This window comes from Phalaenopsis equestris, unplaced genomic scaffold, assembly GCF_001263595.1.
Source record: "Phalaenopsis equestris unplaced genomic scaffold, ASM126359v1 Scaffold000256, whole genome shotgun sequence".
NCBI lineage: Eukaryota > Viridiplantae > Streptophyta > Magnoliopsida > Asparagales > Orchidaceae > Phalaenopsis > Phalaenopsis equestris.
Genome location: NW_018164698.1, coordinates 1,676,019 through 1,701,318, shown reverse-complemented (window position 1 = coordinate 1,701,318; position 25,300 = coordinate 1,676,019). Strand labels below are relative to the sequence as shown.

The following is a 25,300-nucleotide window of genomic DNA, read 5'->3' as shown; positions in this document are numbered from 1 at the left end:
CAAAAGGCTGTACGTAGACACTTATGTATCAGACATAAGCATAAAAAACCGAACAAAAAAGCAAGGAAAAAAAGAATAAAAATGAGGTGAGAGAGAGGAGGCACTGATCTACGTAAAACACCAAAAAGACGGAGGATGAATCAGTTCTCAAAACTCATTACGAAAAGACTTGAAAAAGTAGAGCCCAAGGTCTTTGAATCAATCCAAAATGATGTTATTTTCTCGCGTTATTAGAATTGGATCAACTCAAGGAGGGTGCCCTTTCCAAATCCTATTTCGAACGAGTCGAAATGTGCCCGAACCGACATGACGATCATTAACAAATGACCTCCCCTACATCGGCGTCAATCCTCCGAAAATATCTTCCATAGGCTCAATTTGACTCAACCGAATACTCTCCCAAATAGGACTCGGGAATCTTCCAAAATTCATGAATCGATGAAAAGGAAAATGACCTGGGGGAAACCACCACTAGCATTTCGAAAATCATATCAAAATTAAGGTTTCCCAACTCCCAAATTAACCAATAGCCTCATATATCAAATGAACATAGAACCTTCCAATAAAACCAAATAAATGCGCACGGCTAGGGTCAGAAGAAGAGAGGAGGCAACCACCAAGGCTTTCTGTCAAGGCAGCCCGAAGAACAAAAGAGGCTCACGTCCAAGGCAACCCAAGGCACAAGAAGCTCACAGATAAGGCAAGAAACAGAGCCAAAAGAGGCTCACAACCAAGGCAACCCAAGACACAAAAAAGCTCACGGCTAAGGTAAGAAACAGGGCCAAAAGAGGCTCACGACCAAGGCAACCCAAATTAATTACATGAGGACTTTTGATATACATAAGAGAGTGCAAAACATAACTATCATTTTGAGATGACTAATTTAATCCACCAACAATCATCCAAGTAGTTCAAGTCCAACAAGAAGGACTAAATCCAATTAAGGAGCCTTCAGTATGTCTCACGAGTAGGGATAGGAAGCAACTAAGGACAACCACCAAGCATTTTTAGTATGGACAAGTATAAAGCACAAACATAGACTCTCGGGTAGGAACTAAAGCCAGTAAAGCCACACCCAAACTACCTCTCGGGTTGGGGCTAAGACAAGCAAAAATCAAACCCAAACTACCTCTCAGGCAGGGGCATAACGAGAGAAAAACCGAGCTCCCAACTAGAGTAAAACTGAGCCGCACCGAGCCGCAGGAGTAAAACTGAGCCGCAGCTAAGGCTCAAACCCAGGCCACAATAAAGGCTAGGAAACATCTTCATGCCCTCAAAATATCAAAATATAGAGCTACCACATGTTTCAAACAAGAATAACTATGGAACTCTTCCAAATCAAAATAAATTTCTTCACAGTACGCGCTTTTAAGCCAAAAATGATCATAAAATGCTAAAACCGAGCCTTTAGCAGGGGTTAAAGCAAATAAATCCGCACCCTCCCACAGCTCTTGAGCAGGGGTAAGAACAAATGCTAAAAACAGGCTCTCGGATAGGAGCTAAGGCCAGCAAACCAAACCCCCAAACAAAGCCAAACCGAACCCTTCAATGCGCATAAGTTAAGTTCGAGCAGTTAGGACAAAGCTTCAACAAAAACCAAAAGCCAAGTCTCAACAGAACCCAACCTCCAACCCTTCCAAGGTGAGAACCGAGCTCCAGTAGAGACCAAACCCAAACTTTGAAGGCTAACAAATGAAATCATAATGGCAAATCTACACCCAACCACCTTATAATGAAACCGAGCATCAACAGAGGTCAAAACCAAGCCCCTCAAAATCAGAAGGGAACCCCAAAGCCTCAACGAAAATCAGAAAAGACCAAACTTCAATAAAACTTGACTTCTCATACCCCTCTTTGAAGCAAAAAAAAAGCAACACATAAACTTTAAAGGCACTCCTCAACTTCAACTCTTTCTCCAATAGTAAGAGGAAGCCAACCCGAGCCCAGAAAGCTAAAGAAGTAAGTGAGAAAAGAAAATGACAGAGTTTTCTCCCCCTCAGAGATTTACGGCCCTTTGAAACGCACCAAACGAAAGCCTCATATAGATCAGAAAAGAAGAATGAATGATTAAGAGATCGCATATGGCTCGAGAGATCGAGAGAGGCAGAGGATACGATTTGCGTCGAACTCAAAACGCAGAAGATAAGATACGAGAGATGGGCGTCTGCGAGACTTGTCTCGCGTGCGAGAGGCGATTGCGGGAACAAATCCCTTCAACGACACAAAGGAGCGGGCCAAACAACCGAACGAGCCAATCTAGGGCGGAGGCAGGCTCACGGGTTCGAGAGAATGAGGCGGAGAGGGAGGAGATAAAAGAAGTAAGTGAGAAAAGAAAATGACAGAGTTTTCTCCCCCTCAGAGATTTACGGCCCTTTGAAACGCACCAAACGAAAGCCTCATATAGATCAGAAAAGAAGAATGAATGATTAAGAGATCGCATATGGCTCGAGAGATCGAGAGAGGCAGAGGATACGATCCTCACAGAGGATACGATTGGGGGAGAGAAGAAGGGGATGGGTCGTCTGCGAGATTGTCTCGCGTGCTGTTGACCTCATTTTTGTGAGGTCCTTTCCCTAGATGCATCGTCGAAATGAAACAAATGTCCCCCTTTAGGCAAAATCGACGTTCCGGACGCGTCGACACAATCCGTTTCGTCAACCGGAGTTGTTTAGGAAACCTCGGCGACGATCGGGACAAAAACGCGTAGCGACCCGGACCGCATAAAAAAACTCGGCTCGAGCTCAATCAAACAGGATGACAAAGATCACGACGGCGTCAGATCAACGCGTACAGTCAATCCTAAGGCCAACAGTCCTATAGGGATTCTCCTTGAGTTTTCTCTCAGTATCCCCATCTACTAGGTGCTAGAGGTCAAAAATACTATGCGGAACTTCAAGTTGAGTGAAGAAAGACTCGAAATTTATAACGGGGAGAGCTCCTTTGCTAGCTTTCTAGGAGTAATCGACAGGAAAGGCCTACGGCTAGATCCTAGGCTATTTAAAGAGGAGAGACTAAACCTCAACCAAAAGTGAGGTCAACACGTCCCTAGTATATACCATTAGGAGGTAAACTCTGAACATGCATATATAAACTATTTTATTCTTCATAATATATATTATTCTGAGATGTCTTCATGCATCTACTAACATTCATACTTACTCTGGTATGCAACTAATCATCATACATTTCATTCAAATCTCTTATATTATTCGTATCTCCTATTTCATGCATATCTTTCATATCTTGCATATTTTGCCTTCATGTTCATAATAGATATCATTCATATCATGCATATCTTTTGTGTTTATCTTGTATATCTTTTCTGTCATGTATATATTTTTATCTAATAATATGAAGAGTCTAACTAAACTATAACATACATTAAGTCAAACATACATTGTAAATAAAGATTTCTGAATTTTGAAATATAATTGCTCACCTTTGTTGAGATTTTTAATCATCCGTAACTAGCTAGACGTTGCGATAACTTTTATGTGATATTAATAACATATAAAAATAAATCAAACTTTAAAGTTCAAGTACTTTTGGTCAATTGAATTATTCTTTTTAGCATATAATTAATTTACCTGAATTTTTATGGAGCAACTATAGTGAATTTCCACACGCTCGCCTTGAGCTTGCCGCTTCGAATAAACAACATGGAACATGACATATCTTAGGATCTCATAAGATCTTTGCTCAGAAAGTGATTTAACCCAAAACATACCTTAAACGGTTTCATGACATAACCTAACACTTCTTTGAAGTTGTCCAATCTTCTTCCCTCCTCTTTTTATCACTTTAGCCATTTCTTATCTTGGCTGATTTCTCGTTTAAGACCTTATTGAAAGTTCAAAAACCGCTTTCGACGTAGCCTCATCTTTGCTACGACGACCATAAACAAAATAATATGCACAATTTGTGGCAAATGTCAAACGCAAAATAGGAGGAAGAGAAAAAATGTCTCAAATGGCATGAACAAGGGTTTTACACTTACCGATTTCAACCTAAAACTCAGAATCTTGGCCGTTGGCTACCTGCTGGACGCGACAATGCTGTAGATCGCAATTCTACTACAGTGTTGTGATCACAGCTCCTCGAGGGAGCCTTTTGCTGAGCACGATTGAACTGGGATGGAGAGGGAAGAAGAAATGCAAAGTTTCTATATGTAGGATCTCGCCCAATCGACTCCATACTGAGGTTATATCACATGGTTAGTCGGTTGTGAATAGTGAGGGGATTAGAGAGGGATAAGTATGGTTTAATTAAGCTTAATTAAACTTATAAGTTCTAATTTTTAAATCTTCTAATCTATGCATAATTTGTTTATATAGTATTTATATCAAATTGATTAGTTTGACACATATAATTTTATGAAATCTATTCGGTCAAAATTTGAAAGATGAAACTTGAGCTATATTTTTAGTCGTCAAATTTTTTTTACCTGATTTCTTAAAAATGAATTATTACACGCATGACCCCTCCTCTTCGTCGCCTCCTGCCTCTCGGTTGTTCTTGCTCTCGCTGCTCTACAGGCTTCTAGTTGAATGAACCAAACTTGTTCATCTCCTCCCTTAACTCTTAGACGTAACTGCCCCAATAGTTTCGATTAATCATCACCGCCGTTTTATTTTTTTAAAAACAATTATTACATCCTCTACTTTGAAAACTAGAAATATGATGGGTAAAAAAAAAAAATAGTAAAATGATGGGTAAGAGGAAAAATTCAATTGTCTTCCACCAAGGTTAACTACTAGAAAGTAAAGTTCAATAAATTTATGTACTTGATACTTTTATTGTGTCCCATTTATTAAACTCAATCACTTATTGAAACTTTAACAAACATAAAAAGAAGGAATTGGGAAGGGAAATAATTTACTAGCAAGCAAGCCTCTTGCTTGTATATGAAATAACCTCACTTGATCCATGAGTTGAATTTCAAAAGTAGATGGAATAGGATGTCCAACCGCAAATTTTATTCTTGTACTAATTATATTTTTGTATAAGTTTCAATATTTTTAATCATGAACTCCAATAAAGCGTACCCTTCAATTAGCTTCTAAAGGAAAATATTTGTCCATAAAGAGCTGTGAAATTAAAAATTATGGAAGACTTGTTAAACTACGCGAATACGATACATCAAAAATTGTTGAGAGCCTGATTTAAATAAAAGCACCAATATGGGCTATTCACAAATCGAAAAGTCGTAGGAGATTGGTCACGATTGTATTAGGAGGATAAAACAATTGCTTATTTAAAATTCTATAAATTAATATTGACATCAATATGCATGCCGCATGTTGGATATGTGAACAAAGCATTATTCGATTTCAATCACTTTGATTCACAATTTCTAAATGTTCTCTGAGCATCTATCAACATGTGTTGGAGTGCTCTATTTTGTCCTAGGCCTTGCAAAATAAAAAAATGTATCAAAAAATAAAAGAATAAATGTTGACGATAATAAATATGATAACATCAATAATAACAATAACACCACTCCCACCCCCCTGATACTTTGGTGGGTGCCATTTCTTTGGGCATTTTTTTATGCCTCCCAATGAGCATCATCGTTTTTATTGTCCTCCCTTGGACGCAACTTCTTGAGTTAATGAGGTGGGACACCTCAAGAGGTACTCTCTCTTGATGTCCTTTGATCGATACCATCTCTCTATTGCAACCATTAGAAAGGTAGTCTTTCGTCCTAAAATTTTGTGCATAATGCACTAACACTTGCCCTTAAGTGTTTTTATTGGTTTGGTGGGATGACCCCTTTATGCCTTGTTGCTTTTTGCACCAAACCAACAATATTTTTATTAGCGTGGGAAGGCGGAAGGGGGATGACTTTCGCTATTCCCTTGTGATGCCTTGGTTGGGGAAACATTGTTGAGTTTCACTTAAAATATTTGAACAAACAAGTTATGTTCACAAAACTTAAAATTGCATGATCAAAATGGAATAATAACACAACGTTAAATTAAAAATACATCTAAAAATGTACTAATAGTTGGATTGAAAAGTAAAATAATTAAAAACTGCACTTGACATGAATTTAGTGGTTCACAAATGAACACACAGTAAGAGCACTTTGTCATCCCCTCTTGAACTTTGAACTCGAAATTGAAAAAAAAATGTTCAACTCTTCTAGTTATGGCACAATTATCTCTCCCTTGAGGTCTTCGTATGTTGCAATGTGAAAAATGTATGTGTGAGATAATTCATTTTTAAGCTGCATAAAAATTTTGCGTTGTGACATATGCTTGCCTAAACAAGCCCACAAATGAGCAAATCTAAACCTTTTAACACATTTATGGAAAGATGTACAAAAGAGTTAAAATGTTAAAATTAACCCACATCTCAGTGAAGATAATCACCAATGAAAGTGGCGATTAAAACCCAAATGGCTTAAAACGCAAAATGCATCATTCTCAATGGAAGTCATCTAAAGTTGTCTTCAAGAGCATGCATGATGCGATAATTTCTGCTAAATCCCTCAACGTGCAAGATTCCACAATGGCGGAATCAATCCCACAGAACAACGGGTTTACGCATTCTTGCGATCGTGGGATGGGATTGGGCACAAGTCCCACCCTGTGAAGAAATATCATGTGATCTTTCTTCTGTTATTAAATTTGGATGTTTTTCTTTTAGCTTTTATGCTTTAAACCTAATATCTGGATGTATTTCTTTTAGCATTTATGCGTAAACCTAATATCTTTTAATTAGGTTTACGCATTCTTGCGATCGTGGAATGGGATTGGGCGCAAGTCCCACCCTGTGAAGAATATATCATGTGATCTTTCTTCTGTTATTAAATTTGGATGTATTTCTTTTAGCTTTTATGCTTTATTTCTTTTTTTATCTTTTAATTAGGATTTAGTCAAATTATTTGTACATATATCATGTGTGGAACCTTCTTTAGAGACTTCTAGATTGTTATTTTGTTTGGAGACGTGGTTCTTTATTATATGCTCTTCGGAGTATTGTATCTTTTTCCTTTTACAAGTGGTTTATTTTTATCTTGCTCAAAATAGGTGGTGAATACCCCTCCTTGATTTACCCTTTGCTCGTTGTTTTCAACTGGAAATCAATCAAATTGAGCCAACCTGTTGTCCACATCAATTTTTTTTGCCACCGAATACCTAACTAAATTTTGCAAATCGCCCATATTTCTATTCTCTAACTTCCCCACTAAATCCCCATAGAGACCCCTAGATTGATATCTTCTGATATTAGAGCTCGACAAATCCCAAACTTTTAGGGATCTGTCTTTCTAATCTCAGATCTAATATTTCAAAAAAAGAAAGAAAGAAAAAAAAATCTTCCACACCCTATCCATTTATTTTTTTATTAGCCCAAACCCAAAAGTTTTAACATTCAACATTATCACCTCCATCAAAAATCTAATCCGACGCCTAGCATCAAAAACCTAAATTTTGACCATCCTTTTATTTGCAATCCTACACTTATTGAAACCTTGATCGAGAAAAAATGACACAATGCTGCCTAAAAGAAATATGCAATGAGGTGTCCAAGATTTTACTATAGCGGATATACAAAAAAAAAGTCGCCGTTTTTCGGTGAGGTCACCCGTAGCCACAACGGTAACTCGTCAAATCGAGAGCAAGAAGTGAGTACCTTTCGCTATATAATTTTCAATGATGAAGATCTAATAACCAGACTATTTGGCATGAATTATCAAAAAAATCAAGATTTCGAAGTAAACTAATTTCTCCGATTTTGATTGTCGTATCGATTTGAACAAGTTCATTGAGTTGCTCCAAGCAGTGAAACAAATTTTTTAATACATGGATGTTCTATCAGACATTATAGTAAAGCTAGCCACTATTAAGTTAAAGATGAGTGCATCTCTGTGTTGGGACAACTTGAAGCTTCTTCGACAACGAAAAAGAAAAAATAAAATTACTAAATAATTGAAGATGAAATGAGAGAAACAACGCAAGCATCCACCAGCTAATTATAGACAATGATCACATTTTCAGGGACAAGATCTCTTTGTAGAGGAGCACACAACTGAGTGCAAGCAGTTTATGTTGAAGTGTGAGCTAATAGTGCCCGAGGTGAACACCATAGCTTAATATCTAGAGGAATTGAGATCATCTATTAGCAACATGGTATAATCACAATTCTATTGGATATTATAGTATGTTTAAACTCTAGTCCTAAAGGTGGAAAGACAACGCATCTTTATCAAGTCTACACTGCCTTTCAACTAGAGTTCAACCATTGGATCAGGAAGAAAGCATTTCAGTCAGTGGATCACATAGGCTGTCCCAACCAGTCGAGGAACCCATATAGAGTGGAGAAAAGGTGGAAACCGCCGCTACTCCCAAATCCACTTTCACTAATAATGCTTCGAGTGTCGCAATTTTGGCTACATGGAGTCAGATTTTCCAAACATGAGGACGATCTCTTCTGTTAGTAAAGAGTAGTTGAAGAAATGAACTATGACACATGAGATGATGAAGTGTTTGAGAGGACTCTCAACTTCCAGTCGACAAGGAAGAGTTACTGGTGATTAAAGCTAAACCCATTAGAGAGACTCCAACAAGATTAATATTAGTTGTTCTAGAAGGTAGTGGTCCAAATAAACAATGACATTAAAGGGACAACACCTTTTGGGGAGTTATCAAAGTTTCTGACTGACCATTTACCTCTTAGGTGGTTTCCATTGAAAGTGGTCCAACATGCCATAAATTTATTTTCTGAGTTGGTTCCTCCAGATAGATTTGTTTATTTGATGCACCCAATTGAGTACGAAACATGATAGAAAATTGTTACATATTTAAGGGCTTGAGATGCTGTTTGTGAGAATACTCATCAGTGCATATTTCTAGCTCTAATAATGTTAAAAAGGATGATTACTTGTTCTGTTAGGATAACTTTTGAAATGATGAGTGTGTTTCAGAGTTGCTTGGAATGAGTGTGACCATAGATTATTTAGTAGAGTTGTCTTAGACACAATAAGATAATGATTTTATTATGACACAACAAGACAATGATTTTATTATGATCATGATAAATCATTTCCAGAAACTTCTAGAGAAGAGGATGAAACCTATTTTACCCAGGGATATTGATGCAGTGGCTTCTCCCGCACCCTGTAACTTGCCAGATTTTGTAATTGCAGAATCAATCCATCGGAACCGCGGGTTTATGTGTTCTCGCAATCACGGGATGGGGTCAGGTGAGAGTCTCGCGCTGTGAAGGATATCTTACGGGATTTTTTTCTTTGTTATATAATTTGGATGGATTTTTTTACCTTCTATTTCTTATTTTCTTTCCTTTTTCTTTTAGTTAGGGTTTAGTCAAATTTGGATGTCGTCTATGCACGGCTCATCACAGAAATCTAATAAAACAACGAAAGGGAAGAAGCCAAAAAGAAGACTACGAAGGAGAAGATTATTAAAATTTTGGAGGAATATCATCTACAAGTAAGAAAACCTGCCAGGCTTGTTGAGTTCATGCATGGACTCCAAATTATTGATTCTAAGGAAGAAGAAAAACTTCCTATGGAAACTTGTTAAGTTATATTAGTGACTTCAGACACTTTCGAAACTGCTCTCAAACCTCTATAATGTCTGAGACCTGTTTGGCGGCCATACAATCAGATGATAGCTTGGAAGATATATGTTTTTCCGAAGAAAATGAGGCTATCTCAACTTGGGGGAAGGAAGCTATAAGACAGCTTTGACTTAGATGAGGTGGTTGAAGTTCGCTTCAGAAATGGTAAGGTATTCTCATTGTCACCAAAAAGAGGCCAATCATATAAAGATAAAGGAAAAGATACTTTGATCAATGAAAATATTCTTTTTAAGGCCCTGAAGAAGAAATCACCTTCGAGTTGACCTATCGACTATAATATTTTATTACATTTGAGAAGGATCCATGCACAACTTAGATTGTACGAGGCTCTCGTGATGTCAAAAAGAGCTTTGAGAAACATTGATTGAAGCCCTCAAAGAACCGGGAAAATATGAGTCATATTTTGCTCAAATCTGTATGACCGAGGTCTTGCGAAACAATAATGTTCCAGTGATCACATTCTCCGAGGAAGGTCTCTTACTTGAGACATTAGAGCATAATCGTTTGTACGTTTCAGCTGATTGCGATGATACAAAGATTAACAAAATCTTGATCGATCCAGGTTTCGCCGTAAATTTGACGAGCTTGAGAGTACTAAGATGGTTGTATTTTGACATAAACATTTGGGGTATAAAAAATTGATGATTCCTGGTTTCAATGGAAAAAGGCCAGAAGACTTTGGGGGCTTTAGTTCTGCCACTCAAATTCCGTCAACTATGTACGAAAGCTAAGTTTAATATATTTGATTGTGATATTTCATTTAAAGCTTTCATGTGTCAGCCGCGGATTCATAAGTATGTCAATGCATGAAGTATATAAGTGATGGGGAAGAAATCACGATAACTAGTAATATTCGACCATTTTTCATTCATGAAGCTACAATATACGAAGATACAAAGTATTTTATGCTAAAGGAGCAAAAGTCTTTACAGTCTCCTAAAAGTACAGAGTCAACCTCTAAGGCTGCAAAACAACTTAAAGGAGGAGAAAAGGAAAAACAAAGAGAAAAAAAAAGACAACATCGACATTCTCTAAAATGATGTATCTTTCCCTTAAGTTGAATAAGATCATTCCTCACTTAGAAAGTGATACAGAAGAAGAAGAGGATACTCCTATCTAGTCTGATGAAGTATGTGGGCCTTCAACGAAATTGAAGGACCATTTTTTATTATTTCAGTAAAGACTATGAGAATGAGTGAACTTATGAAAGTAAAGCTCAATGGGGTTTCTATCTAGTTTGATGAAGTATGTGGGCCTTCAACAAAATTAAAGGACCATTTTGATTATCTCAATGAAGACTATGAGAATTAGTCAACTTATGAATGACACTCAATGGGTTTCTTCAATGAGAATGACCAAATTGTCAATATTATATGACTCACCTACATTGATGTCATCCCTCATCATTTCAAGGAAGTCACTCCTCGTGAAGTGCATGTCATTGAGGATTGAAGACTTCGTATGTAGCCCCATTATCTGGAAGTATTGCATTAGGGACTTCATTTTATAAGTTTGAGGAGTATCAATTCAAGAGCTCGATTGACCCGTATAGTGCCTTAAGTCTGAAGAAAATGATCCCTACTAGAATGCCCAAGTACTATCCTCCTATACTTCGAAGAATGATGCAAAATCTAGGTGTCCAGATTGAGGTCACTAAACAATGAGCTAAATATTTCTAGAAGAATTGGAATCCAAGAAGCCCGCAAGCATCAGGTGATGATAATGGATGCGCAACGGAAGGTCTTGGATTTATTTAGTTATGCAATAGCAGAAAATGAGATCGATAGAAAATATGAAGATGAAGAAAATTCATATGGAGTTAACTCTACAAATGATGAAGATGTAGATGTCAAACTTGCTCCAGAAGAAATTGAAGATGGTGGGCAAACAACTACCATGGATGACAGTTCCGATACTATCTGTAGGTCTCACAAGGTGGCAGTCAACTCCTTAAAGCTAACCCAACATGTACTACTGTCAGGGTCATAAAACTCAATCATACATTGAATCCAAGCAGAAGGAATATTCGAGAAATCAAATAGGAATACATAAACTGCCTCATAGATCCATGCTGCTCGCAAAATATCTGTGTGACCGCAATATGTATCCCAATCAATATATCTGCATGCCGACCTGAGATCTTGACCTATAGCTGAATCTCTAGACCACTCAAGTGTGTATGTCTGAAGCTGGTGGTGACTCAAAAGTTTGGACTACCCTGGTCGTACAATTGTATCGACAGCTGGTTGCAGAATCTCACACAACCAATAGCTGATCTGAGTCACTGTATTATACAACGGATTATACTCTGCACACTTCAACTTGAGAGTAGTAAACCACTCTGCAGGCTCCTGAAGCTCCAGAGTATTCGAAGAGCAATCTGGAAGAATAGGGGAACGAGTGAAAACTCTACTATAATTGTTTCGATCCACAAACATGTCCTGATGTAGCTCAAGTTTGTTCCGGCATCACGTCCCCTCGAGAATCTCGAGAAGGTCAATATGAGTCCAAATGGAATCCTCACTCTTATGCAACAAAAAGCAGTCAATCAACATGTTGAAACGACCGCGGATGGAGGGATAACAAATATGGTTAGCTCGATGCGAGCACCACAGTTGTTGGGGGGTATTTTTTGACCTATAAGAAAAGGCATAAGAAGAAATATAAATAAATAAAAAAATAATATTTTTAATTAATTAATTAATCTTTTATTTAAAGATAGCTGTTCCCGCGCTCTCTTCTTTAGCTACAAGGAACGAAGGGGAAGAAGGGTTCATTCAATCTGTTTCATTCGTACGTCTCACCTTGATTTTTACGGCATGCTCTGTGGTTCTTCCTCGGTCGTTCGAAATTCACTCTCCGAAATCTCTCTTCGCTTCTCACTCTTTCTGTTCGAAATCCACACGACGGAAAGGTAAACTGAAGGCCTGTCACATCTTTTGAGATCACGAGCTAATTATTTTTTTTTGCTTCCGTTGTGTCTTTTGAGACCGAGGGATGAAAAATTTTGTTTTACTCCCCAACCACTGTTTTACGACGCTGATCAATGATTTTTCTGAGATAGCTGTGAAGATTGGTACTATCATGTGCCCTCTAATGTGGGTTGACGCAGGAAGGCTCCCGAAATTTCGGGTGATTTGGACTTACAGTTGAAATTTTAAAATGATTTGGACTCGAGTTTTTCAAAATTTAGGCTTTTAGGGTTTTAAAATATCAGGAACCTGGACTTTTAAAAGTCATAGTTCTTAAATTTTAAAAAATTTTTAAATTTTTTGGCTTAAAAATTTAAGCTCTTAAAGTTTTAAAAAAAATTTAATTTTTGGGCTTTTAAAATAGAAATTTTTATAGCGTAAAAATATTAAAATTTGAGTTTTAAAATTTAAGCTTGTAAATTTAAAAATATTTTGAAATTGAGCTATTCAAACTTAAGAGTCCTAAAGCTTGGAAATCAATTCAAAATTGAATTTTTCAAGCTTAGGCTCCGAGGGGACGGAAAATAATTCAAATTTGAAGCCTTTTAAAGTTTTAAAATTTTGTCATCGGATTGAACATTTTATGTGATAATTTCCAAATAAAAGCTTATAGCTTCAAAATGGTTAAAGTTTTTAAAACCTATATAAGCTTCTTGTTATTCTTCGTCCAATGAAATGTTTGGAATATATGAAAATATTTTGAGACTCAGTTTGTTCTCTTCTAACGTGTGTATGCTTTAAGAGATTTATATAGATAAAATCCATATACATGATTTCAAAATTCTTGACCTAAATTATAAATCATAGTTATAGTTTAAAGGTTGCACAAGCTTTCAAAGTTTCTAAATTCTTTATGTTACTCAAACACATGAAATTAAATGCCCGCGTGTACTTCAACAATCATATAAAATGCTAGCCTTGTCTATATGATAGAGTTGTAAGTCCCATCCAACTAGTTTGATCATCCTCTTCATATTGACTAGAGTTGATAAGTCTAGTAATGTCTAAATAAATATCCAAATCCTAAAAAAAATTTACAAGTTCAAATCAACTAGTTCGATCTTCATTATATGGATAGGAGTCGATAGACTTATACTTTAAAAAGCTTAAACTTACAAAATTAAATGTCACCCCTTCAAATACAAGTACTTTAACTGCTCAATACCTTGATGATTGTCATGGTGATCAAAGATTTCATCCAGAGGGTCAATCTTTTTAATTAAGATTTTTAAAGTAACCAACCAAATATTCAAGTTAAAATTCAATCACTTATAAGCTAAAAAGCAAAAGATCAAAGATTTCAACCAGAGGGTCAATCTTTTTAATTAAGATTTTTAAAGTAACAAACCAAATATTCAAGTTAAAATTCAATCATTTATAAGCAAAAAAGCAAAATCCATCCGCTCTCCGCATTAGCTTGTCGAGGGTGACAAACTTCTGATTGACTTCAGCTCACAAAAAACGAATGTCACATCAAATGTTTATCTATATTCACAATCAGAATAACTGCATTTCAGTAAGAACGCGACCTGATTCCTCTATTTGCGTGTTTGGCCCAAAGCCTCCACAAAGTAGCAATTACAACCAGAACCTTCTGACTAGGTGTTTGCCGCCAAATGATATCATTATATTACGGTAATGACCATAGTCCGTATGTTTTCCAATGGTTTTCCACCCTTTGAATTGCGAGTTATAAGAGTATAATTGGCATAAAGCCTTCTTTTAAGGTTGACTTAAATTTGTCCCTTTAGACAACTACCCACACCAGATCTGTAAGGATATCTTGGACGATGCAACCCATGACTGATGGTAAGAATTCTTTTGTTAGGTTGGTTCGAATATCACCTCTGACTAAGTAGATCAAAGATCACGACGGCCCAGGATAACAAAACCATAAGATCTTGATCGGATTTAGTCTTCATTCCCCCACTATCCGCTTTAAACTTTAAGTGATAAATTTTACAACTAAAATTTTAAGTCTGCTGTTATTATATGTTGAATACTCAAATTTTAATAATTAGCCTTAATCGGAAGTGCTCTCCTGTTATCGGGAGAGGTAATTAATCACCGGGGCTTGCACTTATGGGAAACCTCAAACCCCGTATCAATAAGTGCTTGAAAATGAGGGTGAAATCTGTGGGTAGTATTTTCTCTACAATCTAATCTGTCTTTTGAAAATTCAACCCTCCAATGCTCTCTCAAAAAAAGAAAAAGTTAATGTAGAGAGAGTTGTTCTCGTGGAGCGGTCATGAATTTTCATAGCCCACAATAGTAAACTTTTTTGAGGTTCATGATGCGTTCCTTCGGTTGTCCCTCAATGGGTTTGGAACTTTTTGTTTTATGGGATTTCTTTTTCTTTTAGTGGAAGGTTATTATAGCACGTTAACATTAAATTTGAACCATTTTATCATTAGAGAACTCTAATTACATCTGGAAAAGTGTTTTGAGTACTATTTACGTTGTTTATGGATTTGTCATTCCCTTTCGTCAAATAAGTTGGTATGATAACTGGATGTTTCCAGATTTTTTGATTAGTGAATTTCTAAACAACTGCAATAGCTCAGTTCAACATTTTTTTCCTTCATGGAAAAGGGGATTGTTCATAATGTTAGCATAGCTTCATCTTATTATGCATGCTACTAATTTGAGCATGGGCTTGCATTGTAAATACCTTATGCATCGCCATTTTGAACGATTGGTGGTGTTTTTTTTCCTGTTTAGTTGGTTTTTGGGGTATATTAATCCTTATGCTTCGAAAGGAGTCTTGCAAGCTTTGTAGTTGTAAATATTTAATTGTTTGTTTTCATGCTTTTCTTTGATTTTTCGAAACGTCTGCTTAGCTTTGATAAAAATTCTAGAATCAATTAGTTTTCTTCTTTGTTTTTTTTTGCTAGAATCTAATAGTTTGTTTCGTACTATTGACTAACTTTTAGGCTATGGTGCAAATGGAGCTATCATACATTACCGCCCAAATCCTGCGAGTTGTAGCGTTGTTGGTGACAAAAATATCTTCCTTTTAGATAGCGGTGGTCAATATGTTGATGGTACCACGGACATTACACGGACTGTGCATTTTGGTGATCCTACTGGTAGGCAGAAGGAATGCTTCACTAGAGTTCTACAGGTATTCTTTTTATTTCTTTCACATTATCTATTGAACTTAATATATATCACTATCCTTTTTTGTCTATCAACTTTTGAGGCCTGTTATTATACAACATTTTGGCATTTTTCTTTTTCCCTGTCACACTTTTCTCCCTATATCAAACAATTTGCACACCGTTCATTCATGTTAACCAAGAATTTATGATCAATGAGCTCACAAAAAACTCTTACCACCGAAACCTTTCAATGTCCTTTTTCAGCTTGAGAAGTCTCATTTGGCTGACCGGCTGTAAATGTTTATTTAGGCAGTATACTATTTTTTTTTTAAACCAGTCTTCCATTCTCCTCCCTTCTAGTTGTGCCCAATATGACTAGTAAAATGAAAAATGATTTGTTAGTCATGCCCGCCAACACTAACTAGTGATTCTTATGTAGTAATTCTGGTAATTCAGCCTTGTACTCTCACCTGTTGTTGATTTATAAAGTCAAACTGTATAAAAAACAAGCTAAGGGAACAACTTGTAATTTATAGTGGACAATTTTTTATTTTTTATTTGGGTTTGACAGCCTCATTTAATTGATTTCGCCAAACAATCACCACAGCGAGCTTTTCAAGAAGGTGGTGAAGGAAACTGTAAATCCCTTTATATTCCAAATGATGTTTGAAAATCATGCCAAAATATTGTTTGGTTGGTTTTAATATTTTGCAACAACAGTTAAAATTGATATCATTGTTTTATCTTTATTTTTTGTTTTATAGGGTCATATAGCTTTGGATCAAGCAATATTCCCTGAACGTACTCCTGGTTTTGTGCTGGATGTACTTGCACGATCTTCACTTTGGAAAATAGGCCTTGACTATCGACATGGTAGTTTCATTTTCACTTCGTCAACCTGTGAACTGGAGCAACTATAAAATCTGCTTAGTTTGTATACCTGTAATTCTGATGTGCACATTCTCTTCTTTTAAATTTGTTATGATTTCATCTTTACCTGTTTTAGGTACTGGCCATGGGGTAGGAGCTGCATTAAATGTCCATGAAGGTCCTCAAAGTATAAGCTTTCGATATACAAATATGAATGCTCTGCAGGTCGGTATGATTGTCAGTAATGAACCTGGTTATTATGAAGACCATTCCTTTGGCATCCGAATTGAGGTATTTTGTGCAATTTCAATGTCTTTTATTTGAGGGTTGTGCACAAATACCAATTAGGCTAGTGAAACTAGTCTTGCTGATTATTGTATGTTGCCAGCTTACATGGTTGATAGTTTTTGTTGACCTCTACATATTTCATAGTGCGATTTAATCAAATGCGATGCCAATGATAAGCAACGATTGCAATCTTGTGTCTTGTTTTAAACTTATCACCCATAATAAAAGTACTCAATCGTTTTCCATTTTGCGAAAAAGTTTAAAGCAAAACATCGAGAATTATAAAACTATCTTCTAGAGGATCCCTTTATTGTTCAAATTATATCAAGGGAGGTAAATTTTTATTTGTGTGAAGCTATGATGCAAAATCGGATTGCACAAATGATGAGAAGGAGGATCTTGTAGTGGAGGGTCTTGAGTGAGTCGTCAAAATACCCATTAAAGTGGAGGAGCTTCCTTGCGTGCACTGTTATGTCGAGTTGAGTTAAAGTGGAAAACGAAGGAGCTTCCTTGCATGCGTAAAACTTTGATCGTGCCCTAATAGGAGCATCGCGCAGTGGAGGGTCTTGAGTGAGTCGACGCCAGCTCGTACATTGTCGAGCTCGGGAGGAAAGCATGGATCTCGCAGAGGGGAGGAAGAAGCCTGTGCGTGATTTTGGGATTTGGCGAGGTAAGTTGTTTAAAGCTAAAATTAATTGAAATACTATATATATATATATATATATATATATATTTGAAAAAGCCCAAGGGTTAATATATTAAAAATAAAGATACAGATATGTTTGTATGGGTGGGCCTAAACCCTCAACCCACACGGTACAAACATAAAAAAAGTAAAAAGCTGGGTACATATAGAAATAATAGAAAAAACTCAAAAAACCACTCAGACGCTGAAAAAGTGTGGGTTATCCCAATCTAGTTTTGTCTTTGGTTCTACTTCTCGGAAGGGATTCAACTAGCGGATTGGTACGATGCTAACCATTATCCGTAGTAACCAGAGTATCAACCATAAGACTCCTGAGCTCTAGTTCATTCTTCTTCTTCCTCCTAGAAGTGTAAACCTGTCATTCCTTCTCCGAAGAATCAGCCTGATGGGGTAGAGCTGAAGAAGAAGGATCACCAATAGTAGTACCCACAGTAGGTTCTGGAATATGTGAAGTATGAGTTGCCGCTACACCGGATACTTCTTGAAGAAGTGGAGCTGCGAGGCTATCCTGATTATCAGTCTCAACACCATCATTTATAGGTAAGAGTCCATCAGTATTGTTTTGTATGGATTTTGTAGGTGTCGGCTTCTCATCACTCGCAGTGGCAGTAACAACAGTTTCATGGGGGATCCTCATATATATATATATATTGGGGAATTGTCGACGCTGGCGATGACGATCCACTCTGCTAGGGTTTTTCCCGACGGTGAAATTCTGGTTTGATTTTTGACTCGACGACGAGGTTTCCCGCACTCGACGAAAACGACGCTATTTCCCGCACTCAACGACGTCAACGAACCGTCGTCTTCTTCTCGCGCTAAATGACGAAGGGCTTTGGAGTTCTCTTCTGCGGTTTCGTCGTCTCCTCCTTTGCGCCTTCGAGCTTCTGCGGTTCTTTTCTGCGCGGATCGAGTTGTGGTTTCTGTCGAGCTGTGATTTCGTGCCCTGTCTTCTACGCATTTCATCTACGGTTCGTGCGCAGCTATTCGGTTTGTCTTTTTGGTCTCTACCCTACTTGCAGGGCTTTTCTTTGCTGTGATGGAGCTTCTTTCTTCTTCAGTTGAACCTGACAAAACCTCCTCCTTTGCCCACGTGATGGGTAATTCTCAGGAGGAGACGACGATTGTCTTCTCTTCAAGTTATAAGGAGCATCGTAATGGTACATGTGACTATCCCTTTATTAAGAATGCAAGCAGAAAAAGCGGGAAGACAACATCCTTTTTCTCCACGTCAGAAATTTCAACGCTGATTGACAAATTCAAATTTGCTCTTATTGGGAAATTTCAGTGGGGACACCCATCTATGGAAATTTTTAGGAAAAGTTTTGATGATCGCAAATTAACAGGAAAGTTGAAAGTATGGTTCATGGATGGAAGACATGTATTGATTCAGTTAACCGTGCTTGAGGACTACACTCAGATTTTCTCCAAAAAATATCTTAACATCGCAGGTAAACCTATGAAACTACTCAAGTTGTCTCCTGATTTCGACCAAAATCATGAGACTCTCACTGCACTGGTATGCTTTAGTTTACCTGGTATCAAGCTGCATTTTTTTCACCATCAGGTTCTTTATTCTATTGGGACCATCATTGGGGATCTTTTAAAGCTAGATCTTCCTACTTTCAACTACTTTCAACCTAACTAGACCCTCGGTGGCCAGAATACTTGTGGAAAGAGATATTACTTTACCTGATGTTACTGTAGTCTGGCTGGGCACAACCCATAATGGTTATTGGCAACAAATCGTTATGGAGCACAGACCCCCATATTGTACCCACTGTAAGATGTTTTGGTCATGTCCTTGATAAATACCAGAAGTTTCATCCAAATTTGAAATCTAAGGTTTAAGTGAATAAGGATGGGTCTAACCGCACTGCTCTGGACATTTTAGTTCCACCTAGAGAGGATACTACCAGACAGGAGGTGTCTGTTGACTCTGAGGACCCCCCCATGACACTGTTGTTACTGTTACTGCTAGTGATGTGATGCTGACACCTTCAAACCCCATTGAAAATAATACTGATGGACTATTACTTACAAATGATAGTGTTCAGACTGATAATCAGGGGAACCTCGTAGCTCCACTTCTTCAGGAAGTGTCCGGTGTAGAAGCAACTCATGCTTCACATATGGTAGAACCTATGGTGGGTACTATGATTGGTATTCCTTTTACTTCAGCTCTTCCACCCCATCAGACTGATTTTTCGGATGAGGAATGACAGGTTTATTCCAGGAGGAAGAAGAAGAATGAAGACCGACTCCAACTCGGGACCATATTGGATGATACATTGGTTACTACTGGCAATGACGATCATCTTACCAGCTTATTAGCTTGCTCCTTCCCTAGAACTAAAGGCAGAGACGAGACCAAATTGGGTTGCTTTCTAGCCTCCTGATACTATGTATTTCAACACTGTTAGACTTTTTATTTAAGTATTTAATGTATTTTTATGTTTTTTCTAATTTTGGAACCATTCGTGGTTTTTGTGTGGGCAGCGTGCCATGCTTGGGCCCTCCCACACATTGTAGCTGTATCTTTTATTCTATTTATATATTAGCCTTTTTGGGCTTTCAATATATATATATAGAGGGGAAATGAGCATGATTCACCTTCCTACATGTTAGAAATAAAGGTGATTACAAAAGTTGTTGGGGTGAGGTCCCCCAAACTAAAAATCCAAAAAATACAATGCTCACACATAAAGGGGGTCCTAAACCACCTACAAAACCTCTGAAACCCAAAAAAAGCTAACAAATGGTATACCCAAAAAAAAAAAAAGATCGTATACCCAAAAATCTCCAACCAAATAGATGTGAAGTAAAGAGCAGCATTAGACAGTGTAGCAAACGAGGAGAAGAAGGTAACAGAAGTCCCAACCAATTCTGTCTTAGTAGTGCAGCAGGTCTTCAGGCAAAGGAGGTATTCTTCGTGCATACCATAATGGAGGAAATGTCCAGCCAAGCAAAGTCCCAATCACATTAATGTCCAGAGGAATCAAAATCCAGCATTGCACAAATGGATAAGCACATATAGGAATTCTCTAAATGCCCAGCATAATAAAAACCTCTCGAGAGGAACCCGAGGGACACCTTAAACTTTAACCACCGAAATAAGGAATCAGCATTAACAGATGGATCCAAACTAGCCAAATAAACTTGAAGTACATGCAGTAAGAATGAGAAAGGAGCCTTCTGTGCCATAGAAAAACCATAAACCAACCAGAGTAATGTGCCAATAAAGGCATAAGACACAACTGAAACATAAAACAAAAAAAAAACAGGGGATACCAAAGAAGCAGGCTAGCAAGAGCAATCACAACAGACATAAGGAGCGTCTACTTTGTCCCGAACAACCAAAGTGTGTAAAGGGGGAGGGGGGATGGAGAGGGACAGAGCCTACCCAACAATTGTGACTTGTACTACCAACAACAACAAGCCAATTAGCGGGTCTATTCCCCTCACGATGAAGGAACCTCCAAATAACAGAAATATGAGAGGATATGAGTTTAATCCTCTTAATTTAATAGAGAATATTCTACGACGCATCAACCTCATTAGCAAGAATATCAATCAAAATGTGGGAATCACTTTCAATGATAATAAATTGCCAACTGAGAGAAGCAGCTATCATGACAGTCATCAACATGGCCCTAGCCTCCGCTTCAATAGGAGTATCCGAGAAACAGGGAGAAGAGAAGAAAATAATAGTCTCCGACATTATTCCTAGCAATGCCCTCACAACCAGTATTGCAAGATTTCCCGCTCCCATCGATGTTAAACTTTACCCACCTCGTGGGAGGAGGCCGCCATCTCACCAAAACCTGGAGTTTTGGTATCCTCACCCCAACCAAAACCGTAGGCCCCATTGATTGGAAATAGTTTATGCCGGAAAAAAAGTTGTTTTTAGCAGCTCCCACCTTACAAAGTTTATTAACATATGCAATGATATTTATAAAGACCGTCGTATTGTGAATGAATTTACCCTCATGTTTGATATCATTACGAGCCATCCATGCAAACCAACAAAAAATATAAGGCTAAATTTGCAAAAAATATTTTTGTTTTCGATCTAGGTTACAAAGCAAAATGGTACCAAGTAGATTTCGAGCAGGAGATAAATTAATACCAAACCAAAGACGAGCCTTCCGCCTAATAAACTGTGAATAGGGACATAAGAAAAAAAAGGTGATCAATAGACTCCTCCGCCGCGTTACAAAACAGACAACATGAAGCAAGTCTCAACCCCTTCAATTTTAAAATATCATCGCAAGGAATAACGGAATGGAAGATCCTCCAAGCCAAGAAGGACATGGACGTCATCAAAGCCCAACTCCAAATACTCTCCCCCCAACGGAGCTTATTAAAAATATGTAAAGCAGAATATAAAGACTTGGTAATCGAGCGTGATGTAAGCAATTTCAAAGTCGGAGTGATGCATATGAGGCTCGATAGGAATTGATGCAATGAAAGTAGCCCCCTCCAGCCCCACAAGACTGAGAAGAAGAGGAAAATTCCAATGACCATCCACTTACGTGTTAGAAACAAGAAGGCTTGCATAACGTGCATCCCTCAAGTCAAGCATAACATGGGACCAACAATCATGCCAAAAGAAAATGTTACCACACCCCAACTCCCAGTAAATGAAATCCTTTGCCCAATCTCTAATAAGAAGCAATCTCTTCCATATCGTAGAATCACCCAACCACCAATTAATCAAAGCAGGGTGAAGACTGTTAATATTTACCATGCATAAATTTTGCCCACAGGGAATCCCCTTTCTGAAAGTTAAACTATTGCTTAAAAACATTTATGTCAGCAATATGATAAAATGATTTGAAACTAGCAAATATTTTTCCAAGGCATCTATCTTCCACCGGAATGGTTCCCCACCCATAAGAACTTGTTAAAACATCTTTCAAGGCTCAATTGTGTACTCTTTTTAATTTGGAATACTTGTAGTTCATATAAATGAAGAGATTGGAGAATGCTCTTAAGCAAATTAATTCTACCCCCAAATGAAAAGAAATTGTTTCTCCAATCCAAAATTCTTTTTCGCACCTTTTCTACCACCTCATCAAACTGAGTCTGCTTTTTCCTGCCTTTAAGTAAATTAACCCCCAGATATTTTAGTGGAAGGGTAGAGAGAGAGAAACCAGTGAAATTGACAGTCCAGCTTGCATTAGACCGATTGACGGTATTCCCCATGTATAAGTAACATTTGTTTGCACCAAAGAGAAGCCCTGAAATAGATTGGAAATCTTCCAATAAACGGTGTATTTTCCTTTTGGCTTGTTTGCTAGCGTTAGAGAACAAAATAACATCATCTGCATACGCCAAATGAGTTACCAAAGTATTGAATTTATGAGCATAATGCAAGGTGGGATTTTGCCTAAAAAAAGTCTTTAGGTAATAAAAAATAGAATGAAAATCGTAAGCGATAAGGGGTCGCCCTTCTTAATCCCACGCCCCGCACTAAAGAACCCCATGAGAGTGGCCATTGATGAGAATACTATATTTATTGCATTTAAGCCAGGAAAGTATAAGTTTGCAAAATACCTGAGAGAAGCCCCGAGCCTTGAGAACATGCAGGACAAAATCTCAACTTACAGAATCACAGGCTTTACGAATATCCAATTTAGTAACTATGTTGCCTCCTCTACATTTCTTATCAATATCCATAATACTTTTCTGTGCAAGCATAATATTGTCTGTATTCTCACGACCTTGAATAAAAGCTGATTGATTTGAAGAGATTAAAGTATGAAGGCGAGGTTGAATCCGTCTAACCAACAATTTACTAATCATTTTAAACACAACTGATGTCAGAGAAATAGGCCTAAAATGACCACAAGTTTTTTAAGTAGATTTGGGAATGAGGACAAGAGTAGCGGCAGAGAAATAATTCTCTGGTGGATAAACTGAGCGTTCTTATTGATTTTCTCCTCCGACAAATGATTCGTCGTGCTCGAAGGAGAAGGCTGCGCCTCGTCGTCATCCGGAGCTCGCGTCACCTTCTGGAGCACGCATCACGTCTCTGGAGCTCACTTCTGCTCTGTTTGATACGAGGTCGTCGCATCTGCTGCGGTTCCCTTCGGAGCTCGTCATCGTCTTCTAAACTGGTGTCTAGTATGCTATGTCAAAACTGCTCGACTGTTCGTTGGTGGCAGTAGGCAAGCTGCTCCAGCCTGCTCTGCTTGTGTGAAGCACGTTAATGGCCTCAGGGCTTTCGTACACCACCGTCCTTGTCGGTGATAATCCCACCGAAGTTCACAAACGCAATTCCCCTTTCCACCTTGCAGATAATCCGATTTTTCCGCAGATGTATCTTGATTCTGTTGCAGGACATGAAGATTGCAATCTCATAAAAAGTAGAGAAATCATCACTATTCTTCTTTGACGCTGAAATTTCAACTCGTGCAGGAAAATACAAATTTTTATTAGTTGGAAAGTTTTAATTAGGTCGCCTTAAGATGGAGATTATCAGGAAGGTTTTGAAGATTTCAAACTAGTTGGGGCTTACAAGTAAGTCTTTTCGACGGAAGACATGTTATAATACAGCTGAGCATAGAAGAAGATTACATAATGATTTTATCAAAAATATTCATCACAATCGAGGGCAATCATATGAAATTGCTAAAATGAACCCCTCCCAATTGCGCCTATCTGGTTCTCATTACCTAGACTAAAGCTTCAATTTTTTGACCTTCTTATCTTGTATGCAATTGGGACTATCCTCGACAAATCTTTGTAGGTAGACGCACTCACAGTTCATTTCTCATTACCCTCTATTGCTAGGATTTTATTTGAAAGAGATATTACATTACCAGATGTAGAAAAAGTCTGGTTTGGCTCTGCTCACAATGGTTATTGACAAAAAATCATTATAGAGCAAAAATCTTACTACTGCAAGCACTGCATGATGTTTGGACACCCGCAAGTGAAATGCTTCAAATTGCACCCACAGTTTCACCCACAGTTGAGAACCAATAGTCAAAAGCAGGAACATGTTGTTAGTGCACCCTACGTATCTGAACGCGCTCCCAGCAAACCTGATGACAACCAACCTGAGGAGGGAATCACCACAAGACAGGAAATGACGTCTGCCCCTGGCAACCCTTCTCTTGATCATACTCTAAGGGATAATGTTCGGACCGAAAGTCATGATAGTCTCGCAGCTTCTATTCATAAAGATCAGATGCAAAGGTGGCAATTCATACTTCACATACACTGGAACCTTTCGCTGTGGCAACGACTGCATTTCCTTCTACTACGGTTCTAATATCTAATCAAACCGAGGATAACATGAGTCATCCTTCATATGAAGAATGCTAGATTTACACTTATTGGCAGAAGAAGAAGGCTGGGGGCACACTCTAACTTGGAAATTAATGGATGATACTTTGGTTACTCATAACAATGACACGACACTTAACTATGGATGAAAGTTTGTTACTTGGCTTTACTCCTAAACTAGAGGAAGAGAGATGACTAACTTGGCTTGTCCCAACCTATTTGTTTTCTGCATGTTTTAAATTTTTTGAGTATCTGTATTTTTTTGTTTGGGTAGTACTGTATTTGGTGTCGTATTGGTAGGGTGCCTGTATTGGACCCTCTGATACAACCTTTATGTATCTTTTCTATTTCAATAAAATTAGTCATTGAGCTTTTCATTTTATATATATATATATATATTAAAAAAAACCAAGCACTAATATATTAAAGAGGAAAAGTACAGATAGGTTGTATAAGATGAC

At 37.7% G+C, this 25,300-nt stretch overlaps 1 protein-coding gene across 3 annotated transcripts in view; it reads left to right on the top strand.

Moving 5' to 3' along the window:
• The window catches only part of LOC110024403 (probable Xaa-Pro aminopeptidase P), a 148,565-nt gene that overhangs the window by 52,584 nt on the left and 70,681 nt on the right, over positions 1–25,300 (top strand). For all 3 annotated transcript variants that reach the window (XM_020724343.1, XM_020724344.1, XM_020724346.1), the window contains exons 8-10: positions 15,512–15,702; positions 16,444–16,552; positions 16,686–16,840. In XM_020724343.1, coding sequence (XP_020580002.1) covers positions 15,512–15,702; positions 16,444–16,552; positions 16,686–16,840 — 455 coding nt within the window. The remainder of the gene's footprint in view (positions 1–15,511; positions 15,703–16,443; positions 16,553–16,685; positions 16,841–25,300) is intronic.